The 26,907-nt window shown below is 44.3% G+C and overlaps 1 protein-coding gene across 1 annotated transcript in view; it reads left to right on the forward strand.

Annotated features, from left to right (window-relative positions):
• The first annotated feature begins 1,687 nt into the window (after positions 1 to 1,687).
• LOC149342773 (degenerin-like protein unc-105) overlaps positions 1,688 to 26,907 on the forward strand; it is a 28,070-nt gene continuing 2,850 nt past the window's right edge. The window contains exons 1-12 of the mRNA XM_089545237.1: positions 1,688 to 1,944; positions 2,777 to 2,873; positions 4,325 to 4,426; positions 6,141 to 6,295; positions 11,186 to 11,292; positions 13,692 to 13,849; positions 14,362 to 14,466; positions 15,050 to 15,170; positions 18,272 to 18,344; positions 20,238 to 20,289; positions 23,788 to 23,822; positions 26,214 to 26,298. Of these exons, the coding sequence (XP_089401363.1) occupies positions 1,688 to 1,944; positions 2,777 to 2,873; positions 4,325 to 4,426; positions 6,141 to 6,295; positions 11,186 to 11,292; positions 13,692 to 13,849; positions 14,362 to 14,466; positions 15,050 to 15,170; positions 18,272 to 18,344; positions 20,238 to 20,289; positions 23,788 to 23,822; positions 26,214 to 26,298 (1,347 nt within the window). The remainder of the gene's footprint in view (positions 1,945 to 2,776; positions 2,874 to 4,324; positions 4,427 to 6,140; positions 6,296 to 11,185; positions 11,293 to 13,691; positions 13,850 to 14,361; positions 14,467 to 15,049; positions 15,171 to 18,271; positions 18,345 to 20,237; positions 20,290 to 23,787; positions 23,823 to 26,213; positions 26,299 to 26,907) is intronic.

Raw genomic sequence — 26,907 nt, forward strand, 5'->3', positions numbered from 1 at the left:
AAAAGCTGCGAAGCTTCGATCTCTCCGCAGGCTACACAGCTCTCAGTGAAGCATTAGCGACTGCGTGCTCGCACAGCAGCTTCCTGTCTTGGGTCTTTAAATATGGTAAGAACAAAATCTAAAGAACATCATATTTTTTGCAACAATCACAAATGGCGGCATTAATCTTATGCAGAACAGCCATTGGTCCTTACAAAGAACGAGAAAGGCACGCCCCCAATCACCTGCAGCATATGCCTATTGACCGACTGCGGCAGGTAACGGTGTTTGTGACTTCAGGTAGTCAGTACATTACCAGAGCTTTAGCACGGCATCTTGTCCCGGGCGGGCCAAGTCCCTCATCAAAGGTATGCCATTGAAAGGTTTGATTTAGGCAGACAGCACGTAACCTTGGCCAAGAAGTTACCACGTGTGCACATGTGAAAACATTTTTCCATTAATCCCCCACTTTGTGGCCGAGAAAGACCAGTTTATTGATTTTCGATTCCATCACGAAGCAGTATAACGCCGTACTAGGCATGTATTATGTCAATCTCTAAATTGAAGGGAGCGCCTAAAGAGATTTTTCACTTCAAATTAAATGAATAGATGCGAATCCAGTGGTTAATAAAAGTAGGTGATTTTATGGCTGTGCAATTAGTACAAGGCAAACAAGAAGATTGAAACAGAGCAGTCTGCTTGTAAAATAAGTGGGATTAGCCATCTTCTTTAGTTACCACACGAGGAAGCAGAGAGCTTAAAGAGAAAACAAAACACTGAGAGTCAAGACACAATTCTTTTTCTTTTCTCATGCTAGCTCGATACTTAACAGCATTTTTAATCGTCAGCACGTTAGTAAAAGGTAAATTCACCTTTTTTACTGAGAGTGGCGAGTTAACGAAAAATGGGCTTGTTTAGCTCTTGGCTCAAGCTGCAGAAATCGGCAGGCACTGAAATTGCTTCCAGGAATGTCCACTTTTTGAAAGAACAGCTACTAGTGTGTTTTCTTTCTCTGCTAATCACTTCCATCGAAAATCGGGGCCGCGAAAGTGGTGCACGACGTATGGCTGGGCCCCGTTCAGGCATCTGGGGCGACCTAGAGTTGGAACGCCTGTGTGGAGAACTTGGGAACACAAAGGACCCTGGTTTTAAAAGTCTCGCTAAATCTAGTGTTCGCGAAATATTCTCCAACTGCGAGTTTAGCCGATCCGCAAAATAGTGAGCCAGCGAAAAGTAAGTTGTTTAGAGTATGGTCACAACACAACTCAAGGCGTCCGCGTCACTTAGGGCTTTCACTGAAGTACATTGTGGATGTGGTCATCTTAGAGGTATTTCAGCGTAGCTCTAAGTGTGAATCTTGGTAGTTAACTGAAAGGCTGTCTGCAAATTGTTGAACTTAGCAAAGCGCAATTAAAAGACAGGGACAAGAAGAAGCAGCACACAGGACAAACGCTGTATTACCAACTCGCCCAACTTTCTGCATTGCTGTCTGCAAAGTTTGGGCTTTTTCGTCTTCGATGGTGGCACCTACCACTTCTAATTACCCTAAAATGCATACCAGAACCAAAGAGCACAGTTATAGAGTGTCGTGCCACTTAAGCTCCGCCAATTAACCCGTTACGAATGACAGATTCCGCATCTCCTACGGCTATGTTACCGGCCAAGACGTTTCTGCACTAACTGCACTGTACTACTGCTGTTCTCGTAGATGACTGAGCGGCCGCGACGTGTGGACGCCTTGCTGGCCGAGGCCCTGGAGTCCTCGGATGCGCGGGCGCAGGGTCGCCGCGAGGCGAGTCTGGGCGTCCAGTTGCTTCTGCGGCTGCGGCTCATGTTCGCCGAGTCGGCCATCCCCGGCCTGCGCGTCATCCTGGGCCTGTCGCACCCGGTGCGCCGCCTGGCCTGGACGGCCGCGCTGGCGGCTCTCGTGTTCATTGGCCTCACCGACCTCTACGAGGTGTTCAGGTGAGGTGCATGCCAATAGATGCAGAGTGGTTCCAGCAGAGAGTGAGGTGGAGATATTGAATTAGAAAATTGGCTGAGCTAGGCTGGCTGAGCCAGGATGAGCCAGGCAAAAGAGGCATAAGGGATATCAATGGGAGAGATCTTCCGGCGCAGCAGAAGACGACAAGGACATGAAGACAATAGACACGAAGCCCCGGAGATTTAACATGTAGACTTTGTGCTGCAATGAGCCCAGTCTTGTTGCTATTGATCCTGATCATGATGAGCTACGATATGAACCTATTAAGTATTAACTTACAGTGACTATCGTACGAAGCCTAAGGTAGCAACCAAGGCCTACCTATAATGTTGCCTAGCTTACGCGTCTAGACGGTAGTGAAAAAAACAAGTACTAAGAAAAAGTAACGGAAACCCATTCACAGAGGCAAAAAGCTTAACTGGTGTGTCTGGACGGCCGCTCAAACCTGAAAATCTTGAATGTCACAGATATGATCTTGAACGAGTTGAAACTTGCAATTGCGATGGGAGCCGGCTCAGAAAGAACACTTTTTTTTTTAATATAGTCCCCATTCTTTTGCGCCGCCATGGTGGCGAAGTGGTTGCGGCACACGGCTGCTGACCCGAAAGACGTGGGTTCGATCCCAGCCGCGGCGGTCGCATTTCGTTGGAGGTGAAATTCCAGAGGCCCGTGTGCTGTGCGATGTCAGTGCACGTTAAAGAACCGCAGATGATCGAACTTTCCGGAGCCCTTCACTACGGCGCCTCTCATAGCCTGAGTTTATTTGGGACGTTAAGCCCCGTGAAACAAATAAAACCAAACCTTTTTTTGCAGAGAATACTTCGAGTACGCTGACACAGTAGATGTCAAGTGGACAAGATCACCCGAAGGAATGGCGCTGCCAGCCGTGACCGTCTGCAACCTGAACCAGGTGAGTGACACTGATAACATATTAAAAATACCGTACTTTTACTGTACTGAGTCAGCTCTAGTGCGTCACAAAGCGCGGCCAGAGTCGGTTATAATGGCAGCCTACATTTATTCCTTCTTTTTATTTTCGTAATCTGATTAAAACCATATGTCTCCTCTTGGACGCTAATTACAAATTCTTGTTCCTTTCCTTCAAGGAGGAGTACAGGTTGACGATCGGCGCACTGGCTAGGTGACACTTTTGCCAGCGATGGTGTCACAGACGACGGATCTATGCGCTGTAGCCAGTGAAAGAAAATCATAACGATCTTGCCAACTTATGTAAACGTGTGGCGATAATCTAATTCATGTAACAGAAATAATGTATAATAGAACACGAGCATGTAAATCAATATAAAGAAGATTCAACAACCAGTAGAATCAGCAGCAAAGGTAATTCACCCTCCGTCAGTGAGGGCCCGCATAATCTTTACCAATAAAGACGATAAAACGCGCGACAGTCATCGCTGAGCCAGAGTCTTTCTCAACTAAATGGCAGTCAAAGTGCCACAAGTATAGTGATGTTAGTGTTTTAGTTACGATGCTCAGACAAGTGAAGTTCTGGTGCTTACGCAGCTTATGAAGAAGCAGTGCAGTATACGGTGACTGCATACGATTCGAGTCTGAACATTCAGCGTATGCACACGACAGGATTATGTCGAACGCACACGCAGAATCTTCAGCGATCATCGAGCTTAGCGCGCGGTATCTGAACGGGCATGACCCATCGCGTTAGCCACCTTGCTCTGACTCTGCAGAGAAAGAGAGAGAGTCTTTAATGAATAAAGGAGAGGCCTGCCTGGTTATGGGCCTATCATGCTCGAACGCGTGTAATTGGGATCAACCCGTGGTCTGTGTGTGGCCTATAACCGTATCTTTGATGGCTTACTCTTGTTGAACGACTCAGAGGAGATCGACATTATTGGAAATCTCTTCCTTTTAATTCTTTTCTTTCCTTGCTGTTCTCTTCGTCACTTTCTGCCTACATTTGTTTCAGTTAACAGCCATTATCAACAGCACTTTCTGAAGAGCGCATACATATACTAGCAAGAGCAGAGCCTGTTGCTGTGATATCCTATCCCGTAACCGCAAATTCTTTCACTTAGAACAAAACATTTTTATTTCAGGCCCTTTTTCCCTCGAGCAGCTCGAAAATTCTGCCAATTCGAAAAAAGTGAGATACTATTCGGAGTAAAATTCCATGAAAGTCCGTAAAAATTCCCTTCCGGCATATTTTATCTTTCACTGGCTCGTGCACAGGTAGCATTAATATTTCCACCAGGAATTTTTTCCTTAACAATGCTCTGCGAACCATGGATTGCACCATCCTCAGTTAATCCGTATGCACTGCTGCATTTTAACTCTCGGTTGGAAGATGGTCCCTTTCTTCGTTAATATTTTCTTACTGCCAAGGTCCGGAAGAGTGTGTTTTGCGGAGACATCGAGCTGAACCGAAGCACTGCTTTGGAATGGCAGAGCAAGATCTGCGGTCGCAGCCCTATTTTACCAATCTGGGTGAGTTCCTATACATATAAGAACTTAATTCCCTCTCCGCTCTATGAAAATATTGTTTCATGTGTTGGCACTTACATGCATGTGCAGTTTTAGGATAATATGTGTCATCATCGCCTGACTAAATCAGGACGCAGTTCGCGATTTACCCTTAGAGTTATACTCTGAATGCTTCTAAGGTGGCCACAGAGGCAATTTACTGCTATCCCACTCCGAGATCTACATTCCGACGCACTGCCAAGTCCCCTCCGAATTTTTCTTCGACACATTTTGTAAATTGTACTCAAAATCGCACGTTTAGAATCAGCCTCACAAGACTACTTACTGGCAGACACGTTCACTCTGTTTTCCTTGTTCAAAAAGTAGGCTCTTAAAAGGACGTAAGTAATGTTGTTGCGCTACTTAGTCAATCAAAGAGGTGCTTGCTCTGCGCAAACATGTCCGTTAATGGAAATAACTCTTCTACAAAGTTTTTCTTTTAAGCTGAAATTTACAGACTGCTCGAAAAACGTCTAAGCTGAATTCCAATTCAACTGATACCAGTGAGATGTTCCAGGGAAAGGGGAAAAGACGCCATCGAGAGTACTTTAATCTTGCTGTGATTAAACTAAGTGCATAACCTGTCATTTTTTGTACCAAGTTCTTTTACCTTAACTTTGCAATTTTGTCTTTAAAAAAAGTTATGCACTTATACCATTGCTTTAGTTGAGATTAAGTCAAATGTGAGTCCCATAAACTCGTAGGTAGAAGACCGAAAGCATCGTTCTCTGCCGCCTACATAGTCAGTGGTTGTCTAGCTGCATAAGCATGCGAGCACTCATTTTACCTTTTGCACAAGTTAAGCTCTTTCGCAGATTTCCTCTAAATATTGTCTCGACCCAAGGAGCCGTGCAGGCGGGCGTCTTTTATAACCCAGGAATGAGATCGGTCTTTTAATCCTATAGAGCCAGGTATAGCCCAAGCATTTGTCAAGCGCCAACGACCGCTTCGTCCTCGTTCAAGCGTGGAGGTAGCGCAGCGCTAGGCACGTAGCAATGCCACCCCCCCCCCCCCCCTTCCCCCCTTGTGAAAGGAAAGCATCAGCTATGTACTAGTAAACAAGAAAAAAAAGAGAACAATAGGGGTTGTTTGTACATGTTTGCATGACAAGCATGTCATTTCTGTTCATCTGTTTCTGTTCTGTTATTCTTGATATCCTCTCGTTTCTAACTTTAGTCGCGACCCGACGGACAAATATCTTCCTTTACTGGCTGCTGAGAGTTTTTTTTTTTTCCAGAAACTACATCACAGAAAGCAAAATGCTCTTCCCAAGACACCTTATTTCATGAGCGCTGGTTCAGAACGAGAAGAGAGAGGGCATCTAGTTTTTGTTCACTGTTGTGCATACACCCTTTGTCAAAAATATACAGGCGGAATGGTTTTGTGCTGAGCCCGTGTAGTGGAGCCCATTTACAGCGAAACACCAGTGGACCTCGTGAGAGTAATAGTCGTCCTCACCATCCACACATTTGGTTCTCGGGCGATGCAAACCTAGCCAGTTAAAACTCTACGGCCCTTAAGCAGATTTGGTGTTCCGCGTGTTTTCTCACTAAGACTGCTCGGTTTTGCTCTCAGATAACAATCGAAGTGTGCCTGCAGCCACTTTAAGTGAAGCCAAGATGGTTACTGCGCTGCCAACGGCTACAATTTAAGAGTGACTCGCTGACCCTATACGCAGCTCCCTGAGGACGACGCCGCCGAGCGCGAGGAGTTCTACAAGTGGATCACCGAACTGCAGCGGCGTAACGAGACCACGGCCAAGCTTCTGGGCCACCAGAGGGACGGCATGGTGGTCAGCTGCCTCGTCGGCGGAAAGGACTGCAACAGCGCAGAGTACGGTGGTGACGGCGCTGTAACCAGCCTTTTGGCGAAACCCAGCCGCTTTCGAAATTTGAACCCGTCATCCGCTAGGACACCGACAAGAAAGCCACGGAGTAAAAAAAAGAGCTTACCCGAGTTACTGCCCGAGCTTACCCGAGTAACTCATGTAAGCTCGGGTAGTAACTCGGGTTGCTAGGCAACGGCCATCTGTTGGAGCACAGCTGAAGCGGTTGCTAGGCAACGGCAACTCAAGGTCGTTTGGTAGCCGCACCGCCACGAGCATACGCGACGAGTCGAGCGGAGCTCCAGTAGTGTTGCTTTCGCAACAAAAAACGTTTAGGCGTAGCAGGACGTCTGTTGTAGCATTGGTGAGTGCTGTGAGAAAACAACGAAAATGGCTGTCCACCTCCTCGCCGAGAACAGATGCCGGCATGAAATGGTTTGCAGGACTGTTGTAGCACTTTCTATGGAACTGGTCTTACATGGCTCCGGCCGCGCTATTTGTATTTGTACTTTTATTCTTGCAAATTGCAGCTTTAAAGCGTATTATAAATTCCATAGAACCGAACCTCCTCTTGCGATCCCTTTTATCGAATATAAAAAAAATTTCGTATTACCGTGTTTCATTAGTTGTCCCATCGTCCCGCACTATGTAACCCCTCCTCTCACAACCACTAAATGTGTCCCATCGCTTTGGTAATCGCCACAAAGTCGGTATCGAGTTATGCAGCCCTAAATGTTTTTCCTTATCATTTTTTAGGACCAGTTTCCCACAAGAACTGTCAGCATTACAATTATAAGCAGTTTCCCAAAGCATTACCAAACAGTTTGTATTGGGAAGTTATTTAATATCTCTGTAGCTACTGTAGTTCCGCCTTCATTTTCGTGTTTTAATCACTTCAGCTTTACAATACCTCTGTTCCTGAAGGATATAAAAAATAAAACAGTTCGACAGCGCCCATTCTATTACATTTTCATACACCAATATAAAGACCAGAATAAGGATGCTTACATATGTTCCCGCATTTCTAACATGCTTGACACGAGTTCTTCCAAAAATTGACTATAAAATAATTGGAGATTCTAACTGAAGCAGAGAGAAGTTGCCCAACATATTTTCTGAGAAGAAGCTCCCGCCGGTTGCCTAACATACCCCTTGCTGTTGCAAAAAGCCTTTCACTTCTTGCTTGAGTGGCGGGAATCGAAAGATAGTTTTGGGCAACTGAATAAGTCAGGAGGCAGTTGGCTAAAGAGGCGCTTCCAACAATCTGTTTCTGCTGTGACAGAGGTAATACGTTACAGGGAGGCGCACACTTGTTCGGCAGCATTTTAATGCACAGTCTGGCGCACCGCGGCTTACGTTAGAAAAGAGCCTACAGGGTACTAGCTGAACCTTGCACTGGGCTTATATTGATACAAATGAGCAGGCCTGGGCATTGCCTCTCTGTGCTGAGAAAAGCTCTACGACTCTCGCTATATGCAAAAAATTTTCCAGCTGCCTTCCCTCTGCGTGGTGCAGCAAGTTCCCCTGAACTCCTTTGTTATCCATGCTCTGTTTTCCGCACTCCACATCATTGCGGTGCACCTTTTGAGGCCAGAGACATTTCAGTGGATTCTCCACCAGTCAGTACAGTGATAGACGCTGTGCTGATGCCGACAGCGATAAACCTTATTACGGACGGATGAATGGCTGGTCTTGTACTGCCCCGCAGCGTGACCCGAACTCTCGAAATATTCTAAAATCTCCAATAAATCGATATGGTTGTATGCTTGAATCCGGCTTGAAGCGAGTGTAGAAAGCGAATTGAAATCTCATGTGGAATCTTTAGAATATTAATTCGTCCGTTCCTAGCAACAACGTTTCACCGAACCCGCATATATTATCGCAGATTTTAAACTTCAAACATATGCATGGATGGATCTGCCAAAGGAAGGTATTAAACATCCTTAGGTTGTGTTGCTCATTTAATTTAATTAGGCCCTAAAGCAAACATGGATTGAATTCAGCACTGAGTCATTGCTCGATCTGAAATTCATAAATGTCAAGTTTTCATATATGCACTCCTGAAGAGCTCTGTGACAACAAGCTTGTTTTTTTTTGCATAAAATTATTTATCGCTATATACGCGCAACGATGAATTACAAATCTCAGAGAAGTCATACGGGCTGACGAAGTAAGAATTCTGAGCCATTTTTATATAGCACTTAGCGCCCTTTTTATAGAACAAATCATGTTGACATGTCGTGAGATGATTTGAAAAGGTCAAATATTTGTCGCCTGGGAGTTTTTACTCCAAAGAAGCATCATACGGTTAAGAAACGCAGTCCTTTAGTAAACAGGTATTTACTGTATACACCCAACTAAGGGCCATGGTTTCTTTCTGCGATTTTAGCGAGGTACGATTCTTACAAGAAAACGAAAACTTTCACTTCAGTTTGCAGGTACATTCCAAAAAAAACTGCTTTATTGTACCAGACAGTCTGATCACATATATCTGCCGCTTTGTTTTACACACTTTCAATTTCTTAACGTCAACACTTTCGCTTTGTCATCTCAATGGGATTGCTCATGAGCACAATAGAGTTTACATTCCGTGTTTGATCATTCAAAAACGTGGGCTGTATACCTTAGTGAACTGAACTTTGAAATGACTTCGAATACAGAAGAAGTTATCGCATCGGAAATTGGAATTCTTTCAAACTAGATTAAGAGGGGACGCGGCAAATAAAAGGGCAATTTGTTCAAACTTTCTGATCCCTCAATTTATTTTTCCTAATTCTCGGATCTTCGCCTTTATCATTACGAAAAAATATAGGAAAATATGATGTACAAATTTTGAACATTACATTTTTTTTATGAGTGGTCGCCGGAAGTTGTGAGCGAATTCCGCTGGTTTCCGACGGGGGAGCTCAACCCTAGTATCACCGTGGAGAGGAGAAATCAGAAGATCAGAGCTTTTATTGGTTGAAAAGACGCATGTCTGTGACACAAAATAAAAGCACACAAATATGAAACGAGGCAAGCATAGCAACAAACTTTGAGGCCGATTTTCTTCACCTTTCACTTCTTTTCAAAGTTGATGTGCGGCGTTTTGTAACCAATCGCAGTATAATTACTCTGTTTGTTGCACAAGGCTTATAAGACACTAGACAATGCAATAAACTCTTATTCTGTTTATATGCCTGCAATAGTTTCCTAAATTGATTTTTCTAAAAACAGTTGCCATGTAAATATGCATGCTAAATTTTAACTTTTATTTTTTTATAATTACTAGGCATTTTTGAAAACAAAGCCTAATAGCTTTCTACATAGATTAAACCCTTGCAAACATGCTGGCATGGCCCATTTAAGAACCTGAGCAGCATCCGGCGGAAATAAAGGGACGGGGAGAGGAGTGCAGGGGTGCACTTTCTCCCTGATTATTTAATCCCCAAGGGATGACTTTACGAGGGTTTTAATTGTAATTACTCAACAATCAAAGCAAGCAGCTTAAAATAAACTGAAGTTCTGACATCAGCATTAAAAGTTAGATAATTATGCCAAACGTGGTTGCATTTCATGCAAATATAACAAAAGCTGTTATTGTCGCGTGTCCTTCTAATATGCGGAAAAGATCAGCTCTTCAGTGTAGCATACCCAATGCGTTTTAAAGATTGCACTAAATTGTGCGTAAAATATCTGCCCCTTATATTTTGCTCGTCTGTAGAACAACGTAGCTTAATGTAAGCAGTTGCACGTCTTTTCTAATCGGGCGACAAAGGCGGTATAGAACAATAGGCCGATTTCAGTAACACAGGCATGCTGTAAAGTTTCAGTGCGCAGTTCATCAAAGAGCGCATCCAACTATTTTGACAACTCCTGTACTTTCACATGAAACTAACGTTTCCACGGGGGACGTCTTTAAACAGTTGCACAGTCAACTGAAACCATACATGGCTTTAAAATCGTTTTGTCGAAATGATCCCGAATGACGCCATTATTCTATATTTATCGAAAGCTGCTGACTGAGTAGCGCATTCCGAGATTCTTTCAAAAAAGCAATCATGCTATGATGATGATTACTTACTGATGACTGGCTAATGTTTTGAAGAGTGTTGATAGTAAACATCAGGTCTCCCTGAATATGTCGTTAAAGACCATCCACGATTGGTCTTTTAATTAGCATAAAACACACGAAATAGATGCATCATCATCATCAGCCAGACTACGCGCACTGCAGGGCCAAATCCTCTCCCATGTGTCTCCATTAACCATGTCCTGGGCCAGCTGCGGCCACCGTAGAAATTCACTAAGTATAAATTAAAAAAACTCAGTATATATTATCCTTTGATTACGAGTCTGATGGCCAACGCGCTGTACGTGTTTTTTTATCACCGTCACCATAAAAACAATGAAAAAATCTCATCAGTATTTACGCACAGTTAGCAGATGATCGCATGCGTTGCCTGATAGTCCTGCTCCCGTAGTTCCAGTGAGGTAGAAATACTGAGGGGGAAGCTTCAGAGAAATGCTTCACGACCATTATAAGTATGCGGCGTCCACGGGGCAATAGCCTCATGAATATTTTCATAACATTATTTCTCATTTTGTCGCTTGCACTTACTATGCAAGGGCTGATAGCTTGGCGTTCCATCATCTTAATGTTCTTCGTGCGAACCCTTTGGAATCCTAACTAAGTACGGGTCGAGGACCTGTCAAGTGCAGGCTTTGTGCGAAATCAAAGCACAGTAAGAAACGCCAGAATTTCTCTAGAGGCATTTACTCCGTGACACAGCCCGACTTTGTAACGCAGTTTCACCACTGCCCTTTCTGTTTCTTTTCTTTTCTAGCGAAGCGATATCTTTGCCATCACTATCTCCCCGTTCTCATTGTTCCTCCGCGTTTTCTGCTCTTTCCGATAGACACCTTCAGCTCAACGTTTACGGTCGCTACGGCAACTGCTTCTGCCTCGGCTGCAACTTGAGTGCGGAAAGAGAGAAGATACAGACAGCCTACAGTCCCGACCAAGGTACGGGAAAATCCGCACATTGTGTGAGCGATGCGTGATGCGCGTAAGTACATAGCTTCCGCGTAAAGCACAGATAAAGCTGCAGATGAGAGCGCCCGGCGAACTCATTACTCTGAACTGCGAAAACGGGCTCAGGTTGAATTGGTTTGCCAAGGAACGCAAGACCGAAAAGCATATAATGTCATCTTCCAATGACGTCTGGTGAACACCCGTTTGCAACTTGAGGTCATTCGACAAATTTCCTCAACTCTTGTCACCAAGAGAGAAAAACCACCTTAATCTGATAGTTGATTCGCCGGAGATGGTGCAAACACCTGACGACAAGTGTGGCACTTTCAGTGTTAATACTGTTTGTAAGGCGGCATTACGCACCTAGAGTTTGTAAAGGCGAATGGGAAAGCGAAAAAGACGTGCACAAAACAAAGACGGATGACAGTTATGACGCTTCAACATATTTTTGCCACAACGTGTGACACATGGAAGCAGTGGAAAGGAGCGAGTGTTGTAGAGACTAAGCTATCGGTGGCGCATAAGGTATCACGCCACTGTCTAAACTTCCCAGACGACAGCTCTTAGTATAGAGACAGCGAAGGGGAGGAGCCAAGAGGGAGATGTCCAGTTACCTTTTTTTTTATTTTACTCATACTGTTGGTCATTTTTCAGGCACAGTCAGGAGAGGCAACACAAGGAAGATTCAAGCATTGTGAAAGCCAGAAGTAAGGGTTAGCAAAATCCAAATAACGAGTGCAGGAAAGGAACAATGACCTGCACTCAATGAACAATGACCAAAACTAAAGAACGAGGAACAGGCGCACTACTTCTTCTACAATGTTATCAGCCTCGGAAATAATGGAGCGTAGCGAGTTTCGCTCAGACGCTTCGCGGGGTGAAATAGGTATTCGAAAAAAGAAAAGCATTACGTTGAATAAAAATAGATCTCAGAGTACTTATGGCTATGTCTAGCAGCTCCTAAAAGTGAGAGGTTTAAGATGTTTTGGAAAAGCTGTTTTCAGTTTCCCTTTTAGACAGTCATGTAAAAATAAAAAAAGTGGCTCATTTTTCTGCGTACCTCCAGCCGGGGGGTGTTATGAAGTTTCATCAGTGATGTACGGGAATCCTACCTCCTCTATTTTGAAAAAATAAATCTGACCTTGTCTTCGATTATTCTCAGCTTATAATATATTTTTTGTTGTTGATGTACTATCAGAACTCTAGGTATAATCGGAATGGGGACTCTTCCTTTCCCCTACCTCCACCATCTACACTGCCTCTACCCAACACTATATATGAATGCATGCCCATGGTCCGGAGGCACCCCCCCTACACTTGCTCAAATCACATGGAAATGCAACCATTAACCACTCCACCTAGGGCCGTCCAACGCGGCCGCAGAGAAGTGGAAGGTGCGACTGACCAGTGCCACCCTGGAAGACCAGGGGGCGCTTTCATTTACACTGCGCCGGCCAGAGCCACTGGGGTTTTGGACTAAAAACTCTGCATGCTTTGGTCCAACCCCCTTGTTCTTCCTCCCTATTAATAAATGTTTATTCCTTCCTTCCTTCTGGACATAATAAACGCGATTAAGTCGCACCCCCTGGCCCAAGCAGAGGCTACTTTCGCAGACATACGTCGAACCACATCATAGGGGAATTTCGTTCACCACATTACTTCTGCTGTTAACATATCATGTTTGTCGTGACTTGCTGGACTGGTCTCCTATGCTTAACTGAGTTGATGGAAATGCTTGCCAGTTAATTCTTTGAGCTGTCCTTTTGTAATGTCGCTCCAAACATCCCTTGAATCTATGCTTAACATTTTCATTCTAGACAAAAAAATTCTAGACAAAAGCATTTTTCAGCGGGAAACCTTTTATGAACGCAATTTTTTCATATAATGTAGCATTTCACTAAAACAATCAATATATCCGCAGATCATCCGGAGACAGTCTTGTATTTTTTTTTATTAACGCTTTTTTCTATCGTCACAAGCGTTCCCCATTGGTTTTCTATGGCAGTATTAACTGTTCGATGCGATCGATGGAATACTATAAAAGAAAGATTTTGCTACCTGTCAGAAGAATGGACCATTACCTTCAATATTTTCATAACAGTATCTTACAATTTTTCATTTTTCAAAATTTTCCTCCCAGAATGTTGGACATGCCAAGCAGACTTAGGCAAGGGTTGTTTATTGCGTTACTCTTTTACGTTTTTCTATTACATCCAAAAGAGCGCAAGAAGCCCTTGAAGTGCAGGTTTGCTGCTGAACTTGTCCATTCACGCCCTCTTTGGCATTTGCCTTAACCCTTGTACTTGTGAAAATTTTGGATTTTTTTTGCCTATTTGAATTCGAGAGAAAGATAAAAGCGTGTGTTAAGATGTAATCCATTCACATAAAAGGAGTCCGCCTACTTTTGGACCTGGAGTTGCACGAGTACCTGTCCCACTCCGTCGAGGCTGGTTTCGTCGTCAACGTGCATCAGCCCGGAGTGCAGGTCGACTTTCGCGACAGTATCTTCTTGCTACCTCTTCGCACGACCATGATTAGCGTCACACAGGTTGGTTACAAGGCCTCCATTACATTGAAGTTTCGGCTGTCTGTTAACCGGAAAGGTTTTTTCATTGCCTTGCGTAAAAGTCTGCACTTCAGAAGAAAAAGAAATTGTGGTGGTCAGAACACTATATGTCTGATAGCTGGTTGAATATATAAATTAAGAAACTGAAAATAAGAAATACGAATCTCCCGTCTCGGAATCCTTGAATGATTTAACCTAAGGCGACAATTATTTTTAAATTTGTGAGCCATCAAGCTTGACTATTTAGTGCATGGCACTCTACAGACGTTCCCTGTCTGTCTCCTCTCCTTCGGGAACTGATACCATGTAGCATCTTTCTGCAAGAAAACTTTGGTTACAAAGTAATCCCACTTTTTGTCAGCCGTTTTGATAGACTATAGTCATGATGGCGTAACTTAAACCACTGAGAGGCGGAACTCCTACGCATAGCGCATACCATAGTCTGTAAGACTAGTTAAAGCTGACTTCTTGTTTTGGTTCTTCCACATTCACAGTCTGTTTACTTCAGGCTGGAGCCTCCATTTAGAAATCCATGCCAGTGGGATTTTCCGGAGAAATACCGCGAGTACGTTCCCCCAGACAGAGTTTACACTCGAAAGGTAAGTTGAAAACACTCACAATATGATTACAGTGGAGGGGAACCAGCTGCAGACAAGCGTTGGTTCCTGCTACTGAGACTGCTTGCTGCATTGTTCAAATTGCAGCCCTTCGCCAATAGCACTTGAACGCCGTAGACAACAATATGCAGGTTTGTGTGATTTTAGAACTCGTGCTGTTCTAAAGGTGGGAAGGTTCTTTAAGACCAAGAATCTATGCTTCCGTTGTTTGATGTCAGCACCTGTTTCTATACTTTTTGGGCCTCTCTGAAGCGCTCATCTTGATCATGGCGAAATCTTTTCATTTGAATAAATAACATGGCTACAAGGAGGCTTCAAACATGCGCCGGTTTAACTCTAGATGATTTCTGTGGCCGACAAGTATTTGGCTGAAAATGAGTTCCGTGAAAAGCGAACTGCCTGCCATTTAATGTGTGCACCGTCGTAATTATTTATTGATTCAAATACCCTAAAGGTCCGAACTGGCATTACATAATAACAACACACAGCCACTATCGTTGAGTCGCAGCCAATCTCTTCACACTTTGTTGCCGGTTTCCTAACCTCTCCGCTTGTTTCTTTACAGGCCTGCAGGCACATCTGTGCACAGCTGCATGTTATCGCTGCCTGCAGCTGTCAATCGCACGACTACGACACTCTGGACAGATCACTGGCCGACATATGCAACGAGGACGACGACGAATTAAGTGAGTGACTGTAGGCCAAAGACATTTATTAGCTTATATTAGTCATCACATTCCTGCTTAACTTTCGTCGATCTCTGTGTGGGTGTGCACAATTTGACTTCTGAACAACGACACAGCGAGAAAAGCGGTCGATGGCCCTGAACAAGGCATCTTGGATTTCATCTACCCTGTCGTTGCTGGTCCTCTTCGATAAGATGAGCCGTGAAAGTTCAACTTCGCCATTAGGCCTAACCTTAGAATGTGGTTGTCTGCTTTTTTTCGCAGCCTTACAGCCATACATCTGCTTGAATCTCCACACGCAACCAATATTCTGGAGTCCCGGCTTATGCCTTTATATTCTCCTCAGTCCACATTTGTTATTAACTCAAAAGTGCATTTTAGGTCAGGGCTTGCACGCCAGGTTTTCGCCTACCACTGCGTCCACACAGCAGGGGTCGTCTGGATAAAAATCTAGGTCCGGGCCGACCAAAATAACAAAGTCAGTACCGGAACAAGCAACGCGGAGAGATAACTGTACCTTTGAAATTTAGAACCTTGGTCATGAGTTCTGAGGCACTGATCCTCGAACTGAGACGCGCCTTCGCAGATCGGGAGGCTGCCCCTCCCAGCTAAGCATTGTCGGCTAGGGTATTCAACCGTCGGCTCAAACTGGTCACCGGCTCCAGGCCTTCGCTTGGTTAAGCCATTCCCAGAATGTATGGACACTGACACCTTTCGGAAGCGTAGCAACCAACCGACAATGCGAAATTATGCATAAACGACATGAAAGGGTCATGTTTTGGCTTCCGCGATGGTTAGGCTGCAGTTCCACTGCTGACGTCAGCACACGGACCATATGAAGCGCGACCTTCTCGTCCAGCGCAGAGTGCAACTAGAACATGACCACCAAGGTTTAAGAACTAACCTTTACTTACTTTTATGTCTCGCGACCCGATCATTTACCTTCGACATTTTAATTTTTTTGTTAAAACTGTGCGACTTCGTCCTGCAAAGACAGGTCTTAATACGACCATTCGTGTGTTAACTACTACTGCATGAGCTGCTCGTTTAAAAAAACAAGGCTAAGATAAATTCTACGATGCTTTTGACCGTACAGGGATATAATGTAATTCTGAAAAAGAAACGAAAATTCTTACGTAGAAAAAAAAAATTAGAGATCACTGCGACGACCCGCATTGGGAGAATGCGAAAGCATTGACGCCTCCTCGGAACTCGTCGCCTCTCTTTGCCTCTCTTTTCTGTTTCTCTTTGTTTGTTAATTAATTTAACTACTGATTTAGCGTAATTATCTTAGGCTTTAAAGAATTTATTTAATCTTATTATATCTTATTTTGTATCAATCATTTTGTTTTTTTTTTAAATTGGCTCCGTGGTTGCTTTTCCGTCCACTTACTATATCCCCGACCAGCCTATTCAACCGTGCAGTGGTTTTTGCTGATAATTAATGAACTAATTATTCTATGTCAATAAAACTTTTTGTTCGACTAATTATTACTCATCAAATCTATTCCAATTCATTTCAAACTGTATTTACATTCCTTTGCCTATCTTTGTACTACCTGCATTTTGCCACCCATGGCTGTTTTCCCGTCCGCTCACTATATTGATGTCCCCAATATTTCGACTTTTTTGGTTCTAATTAATTAACTAATCATCCTATCGACATAATTTTTTTTCTGAGCAGCATCCTCACGTCATCCTCTATCATTACAACCATAGAGCTATTATTACTACCACTCATTTGATGCATTCTCTTCTGAGAACGACACAACTGCTGCGGACACGTTTTGCGGACACGCTTTGGAGACACGACACCGCCGACATAGCCTAGAAATACTTTCGCATTAATAATATTCACCGAAATAAACTTAAAGCTGCCTTTTAAAATGAGCAGCGAAAATAGTCCCCGAATTTTCAAACAAATAAACAAAGTCCAGCCACTTGGTATGAGGTTAAGGTGAGTGTTTACAAAGGCTACTTTTGTAAATGCTAAAGTGGGATTAAATGCGTCAGTAATTTATTGCTCCATGCAGAAATACAATAGTTAATGTAACTATGAAGAAACTGTGTTTCTCTCAAACTGCTGTGAAAAATTGAATATAGTAAGACGCAAAGTGATTCAATCGCGAAAAATATACGCCAGATAAAAGAGATTTTAATTGAAGAAACAAAAGAATATACCAGAACATCAATGCACAACAGCGCATTAGCTGTCAGCACCACTTTCTGGGATATTCCAGCAGTTTGGTGTTTTTTTTTTTTTTTATTTCACGTCAGAAGTCATCGCTCATTTCATAAAATTCATTGTCGAACAATTTTCTCCGCCTTTGACCGTTCTTTTCGCAAATCAAGCCTTAACGCAACACTTCGTACATAAGATATCGTATTCCTCAAGGCTTCGAACATGGAGGCTTCGAAACTACTGATGCACAAATGACGCATCAACTCGTGACGGGATTTGTTTTCCTCGAGACTCGAACATCCGGCTTCAAGCCGAGATATCACAACGCCCACTCTGTCGTTTGCGTAAATGGTGTGCTCGATAAAGGAGAAAGCCTTTTTGTTCCTTCGTCTGGTCGTCCTCTCTTTCCTATGATGGAGAGCCTAGACTCCGCATGTTCAAAACCCGCCGTTCAACCGCAGTTTTTTGGTTACTTCTGTATACTAGACGCACTAGTTTCACCCAGAATTTTCGATATCAACACAGTCATTTGCGTGAATAAACCCCTTTAACGGCTAATATTACACCATAAAAAAACAGTCACCTACAAGAAAAGACCTGTTAAGCTTCTAGTTGTTTACTGCAACGCACGGGCATATTTTCATGTGTTCGGTGCATGACAATACTATAGACGTTTATGCACCATAAAACCCAATATAACAGCCAAAAATGAACAAAACGCAATTTAGACAGTGACCTGAAGGAATTCTTCCAGAGATACCAAATTGGAGCACTGGTCGGTACAAAGCATATGTGGAGAACACACACGTACAGAACTAAGAAAAGAAAACGTAACCACGAACCCAGAGCTCCAGGTGGAAGAAAAATACCAAAACAAACAGCACACATGCATAACCTTTTCGATTATTTCTTATTTCAGATAACTGCATTCGTGACGTGTCCGAGAAAATTGACGGAGGAGAAGTTGAGTGTCCCTGCTTGGAGAGCTGCAAGTGAGTACGTACTCGGTTTAAAAACCCCGCGATTTAATCTTCATTTCTCCATGTCGTGTTGATCTGGTGGCATTCAGAAAAAAGTACTCCGTGAGGAAAAAGCTCGAAAGGCTCTGCGTGTGTTTGTGTGTGCGAATAAGTGCATGGCGCCTTGAATTATTTCGTGCTACCACGCCATATCGACGTGCTCACTCGATCGTTGTGGCGTCTTCCGGGCTCCATCCAGGGCCCACATTTCGAGTAGTTCGTTTTTTGGGGGCAAGCCACTTCCTGCCTTCCGGTGTTTTGCCGTGACCTTCACGCTTGAAACGACACGCGCTGATTGGCTCGCGGCCTGTTCCCTGTCACGCGAAGAAGGAGACGTGGTTCGGTAACCAATCGATACGCTGTAGCTGAGCTCGTGTGAAACTATGGCTGGCGAGCCGGAAAGCTGAAATCGTCCGCCAAAAATGCAATAAAAGGCAATCATTCATCTTCAATATCACTCCTCCAGCCGTGACGTGACACTGTAGCTTTCACGGCACTTTTTTGCTACCACTAACTGTATAACGCGACGGAGTGCCACTGCGAGTGCTTCTTTTATTCTACCAGGACTCATAGCACTCTCAAAAGCGCCAGTCTGTATGGAGAATGTTCCCAATACGCCCCGCTCCTGACTATGTGGACTACTTCCCATCAGAACCCCCCGTGGGCGACGCTCTTGTGGGAAGGAAACGGAACGTTTTATTGCCATAATTCCCCAGAGTGCTCACAATTCCGTCGTTAGTGAGTGAAAAGACAAATAAATCGATGCAACGCCTGTGCCAGCAATCGTTAAGATCGCTCAAGTTGGTTTTGTAGTAACACCGAATATATTAAGACTTAAGAGAAGTTAGCCTAGTTGGTTTTGGTTCATAGTCGATTTTAAAAGCAACATGATAATGGACGATATGGCATGACAAAGCACATGATGAAGCCAGTCGGTATTTGCTTAATTGATTCTGTTATCACGATCTATAGCTAACATTCTCCTTTTCATCCCCGTCGGATTACGCTGCATTGTAGCTGTTAAAAGAAAACTACTCACAGACATAGTCATACGCCGTGAAAAATGTCGTTCAGGCAGATTCCCAAACGATTCCCAGATCTAGCTAAGATTGATGTTTTGTGATATACATATGAGCTTAGTGCACATTGAACCGGTACTTCAATCTAATTTAAATAAGATTCTTGTTCTACCATGGCTTCTCTCAGACATCGCCTCTGAGATTCGATGGCCTCCTTGCCTTCGTCACTGCCGGAAACAGTAACTTCGTGCTATTGTGAAAGACTTAGTGTTATCAGTAATATGCCGGCGCAAAAGGGGCATTAACCACTTTATTGACACTCAATGCGAAAAAGAGGGGACACTTAAGCTCAGCCTTAAGGACATGACGTGAAATCGTATTGGGGTAATTCGCATATATGCAGAAGGCCATTCTCTATTTTATACATTCATAAATTCCTGGGAGTCCTCATGCTCTTCTTAGCGCAGTGGTGCCGCGGTTAAGCGATGCACCACTGCTCGGAAAGGCAGGTGCTTATAGCGGTGTGCTTTGTGCGGCCCATGTTGCTCTTCCCGAGCGACCAATCATTAATTGAATGGTCACCTCCCATGGTGGGCAGTTTTGATCACTATCCGATGGGCAGGCTGTGATGGCGCTGCAAGGTCACGTGACCTAGGTGGCCAACCTGCCTCCTGGGTTGCTCTCTTGGCGCCACCTACCAGTCATGCTCGTGATGTTGCACACACGGCGATACCCGGTTTTGCCTAGCAGAGTGAAGCTATCGCTTCAATGGAATATACGGAGTGGCAGATGTTCTTGATATCTGCTGCCCTATGTGCCCTTGAAAGTTTCGCTTTCACTTATACAGGGCTGTGGAGTACTCGTGGCAAGCATCATCACTGAAGTGGACAAAAAACATAGTAAGACACCTTACGTTCCTTAAGCGCGAGTGAATATGTCCATGTACTTCTCTCAGCAGTAACGTGCAACTAAAAGAGGAAGATTATGACAGCACTAGATTCCAGCAAGAATAGATGATAGTGTTCGGATAGGAAAGCCCAAAGCATACTAAGCCCATAGGCTATATTGTTTCTTTTTTCACGTTACTGCTGAAGTTACAGCTGTCTCACTGCTGCCTCGTTAAAAAACACTGATTTTAGGCTATTATCGCGCCAAGCCTCAACTGCCGCTATTGTAACAAGCGCGCAACTCAGTTTTGAGCTCGAAACAAGACAAAAAGCACGGGGCTAGAAGGTAATAATAAGTGTGCATCTTACGAATGTTGGTCTGCATGCAGATAACATGTATTTAGTATTTTCTCTAATGCTCTTTATGATCTTGCTTCATTATCCACACTCCGCACTGTTCTCAGTGCGCGACACTTTCGCTGCTTAACGCAAAAAGCAGCAGAAGTTCAAGCCTTGACTTTGTTTATTCGTACCATAGCGCTAATGATCACATGTTTTGCAAGTGCGAATAATTTTTGCATGTAAACAAGTTTCTTAAGGATGTTTACTCTATTTATTCGTCCTGTCTCTCTTTTCTCCTTGACCTCTTGCTCTTGCTGTCAATTTAATAGGAATCTTGGACTCTTCAACGAGTTTTGGTGACCGCGTTTTAGTTTTTGCAATGTGCTGTGTGAAAAAAAAAGTGATAGGGTTTTAGCGCAGCAAAACCGAGTAGACGTGCGAAAGCACGTGTTTAGCCTGATTGGCTCATGGTTTTGCTTTGCTGGGTTGTCTGCACGACTGGCGACGATATTAGACTCAGGTTAAGCTCTAATCGAGGTTAAAGTGATCTGATATGTTCGCGCCGCAAACGGAAGTTCATGAAGACGACGACGTGCAATGAATAGGCCGAGAATGCGTTGCAGTTTAAAGGGCAGCTGCAGCACTTGTTTCAAAATTTCGCGATATTCAAGGTAGGCTGTAGGTAAAGCATGCCAAGTGTTTTTGCACTAGTATTTAAAATAGTGACGCAATCGACGATTGAATTTTGCGCTTCTCCTGAATGCACCGGAGGAGTGCAGGGAAACTCAGCGTGACGTCACGGAAGGTATGATTTCAAATTACCGCTGTCGCCAGCCATGCCATGGCGTGACGCATTAGACGCTGCCAAACAACTCTCGGCAGGGCTCGCCTTCGGTGGCGTTGTTTTTTTTTCCCCCTTCAAAGCAGGCGTTTGTGCGTTGGAAATGTACCGATACCTTCGATGACGTCATCATGCGCCCCCCCACTCGGCGTTGTACGCTGCGGAGAAACTTGAAGGGCGTCCGGATTTTAATCGGTGATTACTCCACTATTTCAAGCGCTAGACCAAAAAGACTTCGCATGCCTTACCTGCAAGTTTCACACATTCGACCCTCTTAAGCTCGTTGATTTCTAAAACCTATGCAGTTTCTTTTTAACACAAGGCGTGGTCCGCTGCGGCACACCGTAGTGCCCTCGTGCAGTGGCCAGCGAAGCTGATCTGTTCGCACCCTAGAGGGTTCTCAACCTAGTCGCGGCAATATTTATTTTATGGGCTGTTACCATGCTAGGTTTCGCCGAGGTCACCTTCAAGGTCACTCTTCACACAACTCGGTGAGCCGGTTAGACCTCGTGTAGTGGCGCTTTCGCACTTAAAAAGTGCTCGTACGTTTACGCTCACACTCACGCCAGCAGCAAATCAACCTGTTCTAGCGAATGGTATACCCTTATTTCTAAGTAAGTGTATTTTATTCTGTGCAAAGCTTCTCTCACTGCGTCTAAAGTTTCGATTTACAAAGCAAGCGTGCCAGGTAGCATTCTGCCAAATGTAGAACAACATGAGAACTCCTTAGCACATTTGTAAATAAAGCGTAAAACTTGAAAATTCGTAAAACTGACAGAGAAAACATTTCGACGTGGCCCGACGAGCACTTTCATATAAGCCAGTCAATCAAAATCAATCTATCGGTTTTGTTTTGTAGAAATATGCAGGACAAAAAGCAATTCCTTCACTATAATTCCTCTCCTCAGTTCTCATCAATTAGACTGAAATTTCCAGTTGTGTAGTGTTCTATTTCCGCAATAATAAATTTTAGCATTAAGAATTTCCTGACCTCAGTAGATTATTTCTGCCGGCAACCCCGCTCTCGCTACTTCACAAACAGCTTGCACTTGGCTAGCGAAAAGAAATGTCAAGGTAGTTTTCAATTATTGCCCATATTTCATGGCCAAGGTCTTCGCTAGAGGCCGCTAATTTGTCAATTCAATGCGCGCCAAACAGTTTCGAAAATTATATATTACTGACATCATCGTTATGTCACGTAAAACAACTCTCATGGCTAAGAAACTAGAATAAACAAATATATGCGCTACTCGATTCAAACTCATGACGGCCGTAACGAAACAAAACTGATTACCGCCGTACCCAACAATTCTGGACACAAGTATTTTTGAAAGGGTAAAAGTTTATTAACGCATTTTTTTCATGTATTGTAAGATTTCACTACAACAATCAATATAGCCGCAGACCTCCCGCCTACAAGTTGCATTTTTTTGCTATTAAAGTTTTTACTATCGTCAAAGAAGTTCCCCATTGGTTTTCTATGGCAGTCTTAACTGCTTCATGCGCGCGGTGGAAAAACTTTAAAAGAAGATTTTTCTACACATCGGAAAAATGGACCATTACCTTCAGTATTTCCATAAAAGTATCTTACAATTTTCCTATGTTCAAAATTTTTATCCAAGAATGTTGGATATGCTTGAAGTGAATGTTGGTGCGTTAGGTGCAGCCTAGCCTTTGGTATCTCCGGCCAAGAATCGGTGTCAACGCAAACATTTGTCAAATTGACCGGTGATGCCGACCCCTGTATTTCGTTTTCCGGACTTAACTAGGTTATATAATCTCCCTTTTCTTTTATACCGGTCTTTTTGTGATTAGAACGCGGTACCGTGTTGATACAGACCAGCTCCAATTTTCCTCATCGTCCCTTTAGGCAGCGTTAACTTCATTAAACTTTGCTTATCAGTTTGTTTAGAGCAAGAGCTCTACTCCTCGGGGTACAACTTCCGATTTCGATGTGGATGAGACAATGACCTTCAATGCCTCACAAGGTCAAACCGAACTTAACTGCGTGGTGGCAAGGCCAAAGCTATGTTAGTACGGCCACGTAATAATATGACTATGGCCACTGGAGATCCCACCTTGACCTTTCACCTTGATGACTCTTCTCCTCGGCATTTGACTTGAGACAGTCGGCACCGAATTAAACTGCGTGGTGGTATGGCCCAAGCTATGCAGTTGACCACGTGATCATATGACTATGACCATTTGTGCCTCGGACCTTGACCTCGACATTTGATTTGAGGCAGGGGACACTATGTTTAACAGAGCTTTCGCTCGTATGACTAGGTTCAAGGCGTGAACCCCAGCCATTTTTTTTTCTTTTGCAGATGGAGAATCAAGCCGGGCGTACGCGAAACCGGAGGTATGTATGCTCACAAACTCAGAAGCTTTGCAGGGAAACTGGCTTGTGTGCTTAGTTTTGTCCTTGCAGCCGTGTCCCCGTCAGGCCAATTCTAACAACGGGATCATTGTGGCTCTTTCAGCGCTTTACAAAGAAACATAAGAGAGCGTGCATTTTAGATACATCACTAACGTCACCGCCAGCTCAGAGCTTCGTCTCTTTACTCTCTATATAAATTTCAGCGATGTTATGCTTCAAAAAACAGCAAGAACAAAAAAAAAGCGTCAATTTCGAAAACTTGACAGCTAAGGACAAACTAGGTGCGTTGAAAAAAAGAACACAGCGACAAAAGTGGCCCCCTAACCAGCGAAATATAGCAGACAAAAGAAAAAGCACGAAATAAATTAACACCTCTACCTTTCAGCATAAAATTAGACGACGACATAACACTTCCCTTCGGTTCCCACAGAGGAATAATGGTCACTCTGTTGTGTACCAGCTTTATACAGATTGGATGCGCTAGGTTAATCTTAGTACTCGGCCTGCTACTATAATTAGGGTGCCGGAATAAAACACACAGGATGGTTACAAGTCCGTAATGCGAATGCTTAGCGTTAGCTGGCGCGGGAGAAGGAAGGAATTTCGTAAAGCGGGATTTAGTTCACGTGGAGGGCAAGATGGGGGAGAGGGGGTCGAAGCGGTATTGTGGATTCTTCAGCGCAACGATGTGATCGCTCGGCTAAGTGGTATACTTAATTATGTGTTCGACGCCCTTAACAAATTCTCTGCTCTGAAAGTCAGGACCGGTACAAATGTTTCAGACGAGCCGACGCTTACCCCGAGGATGGCGAGGGTTCTTGCCGGGGTTGGGGTGAGGGACAGCCTGGGCTATGCTAGCCGTCGGCAGTGGCCCTGACCCATTGCCTCATTCTGTGTCGCGGTGCTTATAACACCTCAGCTGCCATCATAGGCGAGCGCAGAGATGGGGGCAAGGAAGAAGTGCCCCCCCCCCCCCCCCCCCCCCAGTAGACACAGGTAAGAGGGCTCAATTTCACAAATACTGTTCCCTGACACCAAGAAGACATGAGCGGGGCTACCATGAACTTTGTCCCATCCTTATGGAGAGGCCTGTGCATGGCTATGAATGCCATCTGGTTGACTTTACAAGCGTTTTGACCGCCATATATATAGGTGAAACTTGGAAGCTTCCAGAAAAAAAAAGGGGGAAGGCGGGGGGGCTTCTGTTTATCCGTGGATGACCTACGCCATCAAATATGGGTAACAGCTATCAAGAACAAACGCTGAAAAAAACATCTACCTTCACTGAACTGCACTGTGACGCACTCGCCCAACTTGCCTCAGTTCTGAAGCGTGTGTACGATGCACGCGATGCATCTGTGAACGCTGGGTCTGAATACTGGAACCGAACTGAGAACCTAATTGCTAGCACACCTAATTCGCATTTGACCTAACTACGCAAATCAACCATCATTTTTTTTTAAAACGAGAGTTGTACCTGTGACACCTCGGGATGCCGATGCTCACATCAGCTCACACCGATCACGTGACCAACCCCTGTTCGGGCCTCGCGCTACCACCTTCGTCAGGGTTGGGCACGTGCTCATCCATGATAACATGAGCAACCCTCGCACACACCCTGACCCTCGAGCTTCGTGCATCGGGTGGGACGCGTAGTCGACGCACGTCGAAGACATCGACAACCGCATTGAAATGCCTCTCGAACGTTAGTGCAAGGTCTCTAGGCAAAACTTAAACAGGAATTTTAGCGGCACGTGACCGGGAGGCAAGAACTCGCAAAAATGCGGCAGGTTGAACGCAAGCTAGCGGCCCTGCCCACAAAGGCGTTACCCGAACACATCCGCAAATCTGCGTTTACACATTTCATAGACAAAAATTCCCATTTGCGCCGTGCTGCCTAGCTCGAAGAAGGACTGTCAGCGCTCTATCTAAGTCACAAAGGGTGCACATCTGTGTAGGCGTTATAAATAGTTACCAGGAAAGGCGCGGTACAGTTGTTTAGCCACCGGATAACCTAGGTACCTATCTAAAAAGGAAGGGTTTATGAAAGGGGTGGAAGCAGCAGCAGATAGACGTTCACGTTAGCTCCTGCTGAATTTCGCTATTTACGTAACGTACACGCTGTAAAATGTCGGTAGTCGAACGAGAAACACATAGCTGTGCTTCTCGGAGGTCGGCCAGAATTGTCTCTATATAACCGCACACTTGCCTAAAGAGAAGAAAAGTACAGCGTACTCCGAAAATGTTAGGTTTCTACTCAGATACTGAGAGCCGTTGTTTAGGGGTAATATCGGTTTGCAAAGCCTTGAAGGAAGTCCATCTTTAATGAGTGCTGGCCACCGTAACTGATTTTAATTCACTTTCTGCACGCAGGCACTCTGCCAGGGAACTGACGGAAGTGGTCGTGTACTTGGCGAGCGCTCAGGGGTACGTCAGAAGAAATGACCCCAAAGTTACGGCAAGTATCTATTTGCCTTGCTCGCCCATATACCCAACGGCGTCCGCAGAACTATTTCCGGGGGGGGATCACCCGATGGCCGGGTATGGGGAGGCGTAGGTTGGCACTAAAAAGGAACTATTTGTGGTCTAAACTGCGCACATGAAACAAAAATTAGAAGCAGCAAATTAGTGCTAGGCGCGGAGAACAAACATTAGAATTTATTAACGAACAAAGAATTGAACTCAATAAGCAAAATCCGATAACTTAATATCACCTAGCGTGCTAATCAAGCTGTGTAGTTGTTTTCTACTAGCGCATAAATAATATCCGTAATTCTAAGGGCGGGCAACCGCACCCTCCCCCCCCCCCCTTAGCCCCCCTTCCGGACGCCCATGCATATACCGGCAATCAGATGAATGTATACGACGAAGCGCTTAAAGGGGCACCGCGATGATTTCCTCAGTACCAGTTAATATCATTAAATAGATTCATCATGCTTTCCAGAGACCAGAGCAAAAAGAATTATTGAAATCAGAGCATGCAAACGAAAGTTATTCCGTTCTGAAAATTCGAAATGAAAAGCTCAGACGAAAACGCACTTCACTCGCCCATTTCACTCACCCAGTA

The sequence above is a fragment of the Amblyomma mixtum genome, chromosome 5, assembly GCF_055824585.1.
Source record: "Amblyomma mixtum isolate Tamu chromosome 5, ASM5582458v1, whole genome shotgun sequence".
Lineage (NCBI taxonomy): Eukaryota > Metazoa > Arthropoda > Arachnida > Ixodida > Ixodidae > Amblyomma > Amblyomma mixtum.